This window comes from Pantherophis guttatus, chromosome 3, assembly GCF_059756535.1.
Source record: "Pantherophis guttatus breed Tessera chromosome 3, ASM5975653v1, whole genome shotgun sequence".
Classification (NCBI taxonomy): Eukaryota; Metazoa; Chordata; class Lepidosauria; order Squamata; family Colubridae; genus Pantherophis; species Pantherophis guttatus.
The window spans coordinates 7,743,794-7,754,700 of record NC_142065.1 but is presented as its reverse complement, the minus strand read 5'-3'; the positions used below and the strand labels follow the sequence as shown (position 1 = coordinate 7,754,700).

At 45.6% G+C, this 10,907-nt stretch overlaps 1 protein-coding gene across 2 annotated transcripts in view; it reads right to left on the bottom strand.

The window, feature by feature from the left end:
* Positions 1-7,125: 7,125 nt before the first annotated feature.
* The window catches only part of PCMTD2 (protein-L-isoaspartate (D-aspartate) O-methyltransferase domain containing 2), a 29,181-nt gene continuing 25,399 nt past the window's right edge, over positions 7,126-10,907 (bottom strand). For both annotated transcript variants that reach the window (XM_087889003.1, XM_060684362.2), the window contains exon 6: positions 7,126-10,425. In XM_087889003.1, the coding sequence (XP_087745129.1) occupies positions 10,046-10,425 (380 nt within the window). In that variant the 3' untranslated portion in view covers positions 7,126-10,045. The remainder of the gene's footprint in view (positions 10,426-10,907) is intronic.

Here is a 10,907-nt window from a genome sequence, read left to right as displayed (position 1 = left end):
GAGTTCTAGTCCTGCCTTAGGCATGAAAGCCGGCTGGGTGACTTTGGACCAATCACCAGGAGACGGTGAGTTCTAGTCCTGCCTTAGGCATGAAAGCAGGCTGGGTGACTTTGGACCAATCACCAGGAGACATGAGTTCTAGTCCTGCTTTAGGCATGAAAGCTGGCTGGGTGATTGGTTCAAAATCACCAGGAGACGGTGAGTTCTAATCCTGCATTAGGCATGAAAGCCGGCTGGGTGACTTTGGACCAATCACCAGGAGACGGTGAGTTCTAGTCCTACCTTAGGCATCAGAATCAGGTTGACATTGGGCCTGTTCCTCTCTCTTAGCCCAACACCCCTCACAGGGTTCTTTTGTGGGGAAAATAGGAGGAGGAAGGAGTATTATGTTCAACGTCTTGAGTTACTTACGAAGTAATAAAAACAGGATAAAAACATCTAATAAAACACACTGACATTCTGCCAGCTTAAAAAACGTCTCCTTTGTGAGGTTAGGCCCTTCATGTGTCATCCCGGGCTTGTTCTGGAAGGTCAAAACAGGGTGGGGAAGAAGAGGTGAGAGCTAAGATTTAAAACATCTGGGTGGAAAGGCTGGCCATTTCCCTCCCACTGAGTCATTTAATTGATTTCACTGGAAAAAGGCTTGTAATGCAGAATCCGTCCCCAGATGAACGAAACGAATAGCATTCGGTTGATGGCAACTTTTGCACCAACGCAGATTCCAATACAAAAAGGTGATTTTGCAGGCATTACAGGAAAAACGAAATACATGCATATAGGTAGTCCTCACCTTATGGCCACAACCGAGCCCGAAATTTCTGTCGTTAAATGAGACAGGCGTTCCGTGAGTTTTGCCCCGGTTTTGCGACCTTCCTGGCCGCAATTCTTTAAGGGAATCCCTGCAGTGGTTAAGTTAGTAAGGCGGTCGTTAAATGAATCGGGTTTCCCCGTTGGCTTTGCTAAAGGTCGCTAAAGGGGGGGGGAAATCCCGTGACCGTCATAAAAAAACGAGCCAGCTGTCAAGCGTCTGAATTTTGCTCACGTGACCACAGGGATGCTACAACGACGGTCGCAAGGGCGAAAAACGGTCGTAAGTCCCTTTTTTTCCAGTGCCTTTGCCACGTTGGTGACTGAGTGAACTGTTTGCATGTCGAGGACTACCTGTCACCTCCTTTTTTTCCAGTGATTTGGGAATTTGGGGTTGTTTTCTCTTGGAAAAGCCGGCTGAGGGTGCGTATGTTTGTTTTGCAAAGCAACGAGGCTACGGTATTGAGTCATCCTCTTGAGACACAGCCCCCCCCCCCCCCCCCCCCCGGAGCAAAATTCGGACTCTTTTCAGAAAAAAAAGGAGGGGGATTGGGGGAGGGTGGTGAGGTTGTTTGGCTTCTCTGCTGAGAAAATCAACTTTCAGATGAGGTCAGGATGGGACGCCTGTCACCAGCCCAGTTGAAAAAAAAACCCCAGGGACTTTTCAGCAAGAAGCAGCAGAAGCAAAATTTCTTTTCTCTGATTCAGTTGAGTTCAAGGACTCATCAGTCCCTGTGCATGTCTTTGTGTGCGTATGTTGGTCTGTAATGTTGGCCAGCCCCCCCCCCCCCCCCCCAAGCTGGGCTTTGCAGGAAAATTTCAATTACAGGCAAGTCCTCGACTTACAACAGTTCACTTAGTGGCCACGGCGCTGAAAAAAAAGAGACTGACGATCGTTTTTCACACTTAAGACCGTGATTCACTTTGCAATGATGGTAAGGAACGTCGTAAAACAGGGCAAAAACTCACTTGGGCAAATGTCTCACTTAGCAACAAAAAGGTTGGGCTCCTTTGAGGTCGTAAGTCGGGGGACTACCTGTGCTACCTGTACTAAGTTAGCCCAAATTTTTTGTTGCTAAGCAAGGCAGGGATTCGGTTCGGTTTTGCCCAGTGGTGAAATTCAATTTTTTTTATTAATGGTTCTGTGGGCGTGGCTTGGTGGGCATGACAGGGGAAGGATATTGCAAAATCTCCATTCCCACCCCACTCTGGGACCAGCCAGAGGTGGTATTTGCCGGTTCTCCGAACTACTCAAAATTTCCGCTACCGGTTCTCCAGAACCTGTTAGAACCTGCTGGATTTCACCCCTGGTTTTGCCCCATTTTATGACTATTTTTGCCAGTTAAGCAAATCATTGCAGTTGTGAAGTGAATCATATATTCGTTAAGCAAATCTGGCTTCCCCCCATTGATTTTGTCAGAAGCTGTTGGGAAGGTTACAAATTGGGATCATGTGACCCAGGGACGCTGTAAGGTAAAGGTCGTAAGTCACATGTGCTAGTCGTTCCTGACTCTAGGGGGCGGTGCTCATCTCTGTTTCAAAGCCGAAGAGCCAGCACTGTCCGAAGACGTCTCCGTGGTCATGTGGCCGGTATGACTAAATGCCAAAGGAGCACAGAACGCTGTTACCTTCCCACCAAAGGTGGTCCCTATTTTTCTACTTGCATTTTTGACCTGCTTTTGACCTGCTAGGTTGGCAGAAGCTGGGACAAGTAACGGAAGCTCACCCCATTCTGCGACACTAGGGATTCAAACCACTGAACTGCTGACCTTTCGATCGACAAGCTCAGCGTCTTAGCCACTGAACCACCGCGTCCCTGATATGCGACACTGCAACCGTCATAAATACATGGCAGTTGCCAAGCGTCTGGATTTTGATCACATGACCGTGGAGTGCTCCAACAGTAGAGTGAAAAGTGGTCGTATGTCTGAGGTCCCCAATCCCTGGGTTGCGGCCTACTATCGGGCCATTGCCTGTTCGAAACTGGGCCATGTGAATGTCTGGACAGCATGTGCAATTTAACTTGTGTGAGCAATGGGCCGATGTGTGCACTTGTGCAGCTCGCCTTGTGCAACCGGCTGGCCAGTTGCCCTCTCTCCCCCATTGCTCACCGGGCCGCCCAGCCATAAAGGTTGGGAATTATTGTCATAAGTCCAATGGTGGGATTCAGCCAGTTCGGGCTGGTTCGGGAGAACCGGTAGTTAAATTGCTGGCTGTCTCCACCCCTCCCTACCCCGCCCCTTCCAGGAGTGCCCACGTGCCCCATTTTGGCTCAGGTAAGTGCCCCCAAAATGGGGCACAAGGGGAGCAGCGCCCCCCACCCCAAGTGGCCCATTTTCACTCCCAGGTTGCTTCAGGGAGGCCTCCTAAAAACGGTTCCCTGTGACCCATTTTTGCTCCCAGGATGATGCTGCCTGTCACATACCCCTGGCCACACCCACCCAGGAAGTCATTAGGGCAGAGAACCGGTTGTTAAATTATTTGAATCCTATAAGTCACTTTTTTCAGTGCCATTGTAACTTCGGTCGCTAAACAAATAGTTATAAGTCAAGGACTACCTTCATGCTGTTTGTTTTGTATTCCTGGAGAAACTTGGCTGGTGTTTTAGCAGCTGTGTTTCCGACAAAGCCAGGACGAGAGCATCATCTAGTGGCAAAAATAAGTTATTTCTGCTGATTTGCTCTTGAATGGTGGACTCAGGTAGGGAGAACGGAGGGGCAGTTTATTGTCTCTTGATCGGCTACGATTTCAAGAGAAACCCCCCAGCTCATTCCTGGGGGGTTCTAGGCGTTTTAGCAATTCTGTGGCGGTTGGTTACATGCTCTTCGGTATATTAGTCCAGTTATGACTGTTTCCTCAATGATTGTTCAGTTATGACAGTATTGAAAAAACTGACTTAACCAATGGTTTTTGCAACTGCAGTCCTGGTGGTCATAGAACTCTTATTTGCGACCTTCCCAGGGGAACGTCCAACAAGCAAAGTCAATGCGGGGATTCCCTTTACGATTGCGTGTTTCATTTAACGACTGCAGGGACTATTTATTTATTTATTTTCAGTGGAAAAAAACAGGTTGCAAGATTGGGTGTAACTTATTAAATGAACGTTATCGCTTTGTGATCAAAGTACCCGTTCCAGGTGTGGTGGTTAAGTCCAAATATAATTTTCTTCTAAACAAGTCTACATTTCTCTATCCCAAGAGATCAGAAGATGTAGTGCAGAAGCCACATCTTAAAACTTCATCCCTAAACCACATCTGGATAGGGACACGGTGACTCAGTGGCTAAGAGGCCGAGCTTGTCGATCGAAAGATCGGCAGTTCAGCGGTTCGAATCCCTAGTGCCGCGTAATGGGTGAGCTCTCGTGACTTGTCCCAGTTTGAAAGCAGTTCGAAAGCAGGTAAAAAATGCAAATAGAAAAATAGGGACCACCTTTGGTGGGAAGGTAACAGTGTTTCGTGCACCTTTGGTGTTGAGTCATGCTGGCCACATGATCACGGAGACGTCTTCAGACAGCGCTGCCTCTTCGGCTTTGAAACAGAGATGAGCACCGCCCCCTAGAGTCGGGAACGACTAGCACATATGTGCGAGGGGAACCCTTACCTTAACCACATCTAGCCACAAAACCAGTTCTGAACCTGGCACCTTATTTAGGATTTGCCCATTGGAAACTTTTAGGGAATTTGCTATACACGAAGTAACAGTGAGTTTTTGGTAACACTCTTCCTCTGTTTATAGGTGTTTGTGTGTGCAGCTGATGTAGGTACAGTTGTCTCTTGAATGAATGGTGCCTTTTGAGAAACTGCTTCCGTATAAGTTTTCAAGGTGAGAAAACCCCAAAGAGGAGGAGACAGAAAGCATTTTACAAAGCTTTGGGTATTTCATTCTTTCAAATAAATAATGTTCCTTCTGGCTTTCTGAAATGCAGTTCTGTTAAAATAAATGAGAAGAAACATATTGTGATCGAGAAAACTTTCCCAGTTTCCAGTTAGAGAATAGAGTTGGAAGGGACTTTGGAGGTCTTTTAGTCCAACCCCCTGTTCAAGCAGGATCAGTGGATCAGTGTTTTCTCAAGAGCAGCAATTTTAAGATTTGCGGACTTCAACTCCCAGAATTCTCCAGCCAGCATGCTGGCTGGGGAATTCAGGGAGTTGAAGTCTACACACCAGTTGCCAAGTTTGAGAAAAGGTTAAACAGCAGAGGGTCTAATTTGCATCCTTGCCTGACCCCTATATGGGTAGAATATTCTTTGTTACGTCCCCACCGCTATTATCCTGGATCACTGACAGTGCCTTTGTGTAATCAGACAATTATTTCTGGAAGCTGCTTGTTTTCTCCAGTTGCTCAAGGGACATAGCCTTAAATGTCACCCTTAATTTCACTCTGTATATGGTGGTGATCCGAATCATAACTCCAGTGATTAGAAAGTTTAATGTCCTTCATGATGAGATCACTGCTTTCCTTTTAAGTGACCCATGTTTAAACGTCTCAAGGGCAGAGACGACATTTTTAATCTATCGCTTTTTTAATTCCTATGGTTTAAAGGAATGGATGGATGCTTTTATCACAGTTTCGTTTCCGGCTTCTGTGGTCTACAGATAACCGAACAACAAAGTTGGAAGGGACCTTGGAGGTCTTCTAGTCCAACCCCTTGCTCAAGCAGGAGACCCTAGTCCATTTCAGACAAGTGACAGTCCAGTCTCTTCTTAAAAATCTCTAGGGAATGGAGCACCCACAATTTCTGGAGGGTAGGTAGGTACATAGATAGAAAAATAGATGATAGGTAGGTAGGTAGGTAGGTAGATAGATAAAGAGACAGACAGACAAAGAGATAGACTAGAGTGGCGTGGTGGACAAGTAGTGAAGTTGCTGGCCTCCCACTCAGAAGATGGAGAGTTCAATCCTAGGTAGCAGCAGATGGTTCCCAGAGCACAAAGAAAAAAATATCTGTTGCAAACTCCACATGGTGTCAGGAAGGGCATCCGGCTAGTAAATGCTCAGCTCCGTTCAGTCGCCGTGACTCTGCCCCAAATTAAGAGATTACAGTGTCGTATAAAGGAAGTGTTTTAGACAAAGATAGCCAGAATTATATAAAAAGATACGATCAGGGGTGGGGTGCTTGGGGTTCGGGAGAACCTCTAGCTAAGATTCTATGCAGTTCGGAGAACCCCCAAATCCCACTCCCATCCCTCCCCTCCCCTCCCCGGAGTCCCCATGCGGCCCATTTTGGATGCAGGGAAGTACAGAGTGTGCACGGAGGCTCGGGGAGTGCAAAGAACGGGCCTACCAGAAGTTTGGGAAGGCCAGCCTCCGGAGGTTGGGGAGGCTGCTTTCACCCTCCCGGAGGCTCAAAAAAAGCCTCCAGAGGCGGGGGAGGACGAACACCCCCCCCCCATGGTGCAGGAGGCCAACTAGACCATGCCTATCCAGCAACCGGGCAGAGCAACTCCTTGCTAAAATTTTTGAAGCCCACCCCTGGATACAATAGGTAGGTAGCAGAGGTGGGTTTCAGCAGGTTCTGACCAGTTCTGGAGAACTGGTATCAGAAATTTTGAGTAGTTCAGAGAACTGGTAGTAAAAATTCTGACTGGCCCCGCCGCCATCTATTCTCTGCCTCCCAAGTCCCAGCTGATCGGGAGGAAATGGGGATTTTGCAGTAACCTTCCCCTGGAGTGGGGACGGAATGGAGATTTTACAGTATCCATCCCATCCCATGCCACGCCCACCAAGCCACGCCCACAGAACCAGTAGTAAAAAATTTTGAAACCCACCACTGGTAAGTAGGTAGATCGGTTGATAATGAATGGATGGTAATGATGGATGGATGGATAGATGGATGGACAGATAGAACAGATTTAACATTTGTTGATTTGCTCTTGGAATATACACTGCTCAAAAAAATAAAGGGAACACAAGCAGAAGACATCCGAGATCTGAATGAATGAAATAGCCCTTATTAAATACTTTGTTCTTTACATACAGTAGTTTATACACTGCTCAAAAAACTAAAGGGAACACAAAACTACTGTATGTAACGAACAAAGTATTTAATAAGGCTATTTCATTCATTCAGATCTCGGATGTCTTCTGCTTGCATCCCCTTTATTTTTTTGAGCAGCATATATTAAATAAACATGTGTGGTGTTCCAAAAACAGTTGGAGCTCTTTCAGTTGGGAGCTCTTTCTAAACTTTCTCACCATAACCAGGCCATCCCCCAACTGACTCTGAAGGTCCGTTCTGAAAGTGACTGTGAGAACAATGGAAGGAACTTGCAGGAGGAGAACGTATCCCCAGGACAAAGCACCGACACTACCGCTCGCTTAAGGTGGAACCATTTTTATTTGACACAGACAGGTATTTTGATAAAAATCTGTATTTTTGAAACCACTTTCTTTCCAATGGTCTCCATGCTCCAGAAGTTAACTTTCCTTTCCCAATCTTAATCTCTAAGCTATTTACATCTTCAACTACCTTAGGAAAGCAAAACCTTTTTATTGTAAGGGTACAACATGGCGATTCTATCCAAAGCTACCCAAAAAAAAAAAAAAAGAAAAAAGAATGCTTATGTGAAACTGGAAAACAATAAACATTGGAGGGAACTGCGATATATATATATTTTGCAAGAACAGATGTCACAGGCCACGTTAGTTTGCTAAAACACACTGACCGGATTAACCTGTGAGTGTGTGTGTATGCTGGTGTGTAGGAATACCACACTGACAATTCCTCTTCTGTTTACAATGTTAAAGCTTATGTTATTTCACAGTTATGCTGTCACTCAAATACACATTTTTTTCTACCTTCGTATATTGATAAAACGACAACTGAACAAATCACAACGGCTTGCAAATCTTGCTATCTTTCACCCCAAACAAGAGAAAAGGCTCCATAAGATCCTTGGTTTTTTTTGTTTTGTTTTTTCTAAGTGCTGGAAAAAAGAAAAAAAGAATTCTTAGATTGTTTTTAACAAAGGAGATGATGAAGAAAAAGCTTTACACCATAAAACTCTGATCGTTCTTAAGAAAAAGAAACAACCCAAGAACAAGTGGAAAGAAGTAAAGTTGATGAAAAGAATGCCTCTTTGGGGTCAGAATTTATTAACACCAAAAGAAGAACGTTTACTGAACATTAAATTAAGATTAAATTTAAATTTAATCTTACGTGAAGATTAAACCCAAGTCGCAGAGAAGAATTTCATAGGTTCTTTGATAAAACTTGCTTTCTGGACAATTAAAACTTGAGCCTGACCACAGGGAAGAAGACACCTATGAGGTCAAACTTGATGGGCCGCTCACCCAAAATGAGGACAGCCCAAAAGGCCCAACAGACCGACTCTGTCGAAGAAAAGCAATACGGAGCATTGAACAATTAACAGCATCGTTCAGAGCAAAATGAAAGATACCGAAGGAATTCAGCACAGTTAACTGCATTACCGAGAACAGAGCTCTACAAAATGATAGTTTGCTATGGTTGACACAAAGCTTCAGATGACACAACATGGAACGCAACATTTCACATGCAGTGCCTACTAGACTAAGGGGCCGGGGTCTCTCCCCTGATGGGAATAATCACAAAGCACAGGTTTATTCGGCTCCCGGTAAGTCCGCAGGACATCGTCGCTTTAGTTCAGAACGAGGAGAGTTGCTTTGCCAGAGCTAAAAATGGGGTGGTTTTTTTTTTTTTTGGCCTGCATTTCAGCTTAAAATTTAAAAAATAATAATAATATCAACCTCTGGTTCACTGTTTTCTAACTTAAAAGCAGCCAAACCGCGAACATTGAGAAGTTAAATGAAGTTAAAACGTTCCACAGGAAATCTAAAGCAAACTGAAAACTATCTTCGGGTCCCCCTTGGGAAATATTGGGTTTTTCTGTCCAATATTTCAGCTGAAAGGGGGGGGGGAGAGAAAAAAAATCCCTAAAATTTTAATGAGAGTTCCTGCTTCTGCTCGCTCTAAATCCGAACCCCAAAACCAATCTACTTTCCAGAAGGAGGATTTGTGTGTTACAGGACATTTAAGAAACCTTGTGCCATGTTTTCAAAGTAGCCGCTATAAAAAAAAAAAGAGAGGGGGAAAGGGAGCCTAACATGAGTTTTTAGCCTTTCTGCTAAAGCAGAAGACCTTGGGGTGGTGGGGTGGAGTGGTGGGGTAAAGACACAAGAGCCCACCCACCCACTCGCTGTTTTCTCCAGAGGCTTCCTGTTTGGATAACTAACTACCTGAATTCAAACAAGGTGCCCGATTTTCTCTCCGTGACATACTTGATTGATAAGAGACCTTCGGAAAAAAGACCTTCGGTTGGTTTGAAGGAACTGTTTTCCTTCTCTTGTTTTCGTCTCCTTCTTCATCACCTGAAATCCGTGTGGGGAATGATAAATCCCAGCCAATCTTCAGGCGAGCCTATGAAAAAAGTCAAGACTTCTGCAGCGTTAAGAAGTCGTGATTTGACCGTCCTTGCTTAAGCCGCAAGCGGCCTTTTTTCTCTCTCTCTCCTTTTTTTTAATCATACAGGAGAATCTCTTCTGGGTTTTTTTTTTTTTCCAGATCGTCGTCGTCTGGGGAATCGTTCCCCTTCTTGCAAAAGCTCTGCTTAAACATCTGATGGGAAGGCAGCCCTAGTGGGTTCAGCTGAGGCCAGCCTCCGAGCCCCACTCGCCGATAAAAGATTTATTTATATTTATTTTATTTTTCCAGTGGGTTGTTGTTGTAGGTGCCAGGACTGAGCGGGTCCAATTCAACGCAACGATTTTCTGGGTTTTTTTTTTCCCCCGAGGCATTTGGGTCCCGTCAAACTAATTCCCGAAACTGCTTCCTGGAAGAGAGAGAGGAACGAACGAACGAACAAACAAACAAACAAGCAAACAAACAGTGGAGATATTCACAAATATTTCAGCAAATGTGTGATTTTCCTTTCAGGGTTTTTTTTTTTTAAATCGGCACGAAACCCCTCACTTCCGTCAGATATACGGGATCGGCTTGCCGCACTCTCTTCCCCACCAAGGAAGTCCTGCTTAGGACAAAACCAGAGCGCACAAATCAAGGGAAAGGATCTGGGGGTGGTGGAAAAAAAAGAGGCTATCCCATTATTTTTAAATTCCTGGCAGCCGTGTACCCCCAGTTTAGCTCTCACCACACTCGGGTGGTTTGTGTGAAAAGGCAAGCAAGTGGCCTTGTGTTTGTCAGCCCTGCTGAGTGTTTTATTGTCTGCCTCCCTCCCTGACGATCGGCTTCCCAAGGCTCCTATTTCTCTCTATAATAAAGCAGGTAATATTTCAAAGGATCGGGGAGAGGCAGGCCAAGTATTTTTTCTCTCAAGGTGTTTGTAGCCGGTTCGGGCTTCAGTTCCGGCATAGGTTTCTCCACCTCTTCCCTGCAATCTTCTTCCAATTCCTCACAATTATTATCCTCCAAAGGGTTGGAGATCCGGCTCGCAAAGACCTCTTTGTCCAAGAAGACGATGGTTTCCATCCGGCGGTGCCGGATGCGCCGCCGTTTAAACCTCGGGGGGTTTCGGAGGCCGTTTCCGTTTTTGCTGGCTGTTTCTTGATGGATCAGCTTTTTAATGGTGCCGCGGATGGCGATGCGAGCCAGGTCCTGTAGGCTGCGAACCGACACCGGGGCTGGAAACGGGAAAGAGGAGAAGGGAACAGGTGAGGGAATCCGCCTTGGAGCCAGAAATTATACCTGGCTCGGGTTAGAACAGTGGTTAGGGTTAGGGGCCCACACCCCATGGAGGGGGGCAATTTGATTTTTAATGGGGGCAATTTGAACCTTGTTTAAACCAAATTAATGGCCTTTAAGGCTTCCTCCGCGTGAGTAGAGTTCACTTTTTGAGTAAAGTAAGAATTATATGTCACGGGGGGCTGGGCCATAAGGATTTTAGAGATGCTTAGGTGGGGCATGGCCAAAAAAAGGTTGGGAACCACTGGGATAGGAGAAACTAAACTGATAGATTAACAGAGTTGGAAGGGACCTTATAGGTCATCTAGTCCAACCCCCCGCCCTGCGGACTAAATGCACCCTGGAGTGCCATTTTCTGACAAATGGCACTCCAGTCTCTTCTTGAAAGCCTCCAGTGATGAAGCTCGCACAACTTCCGAAG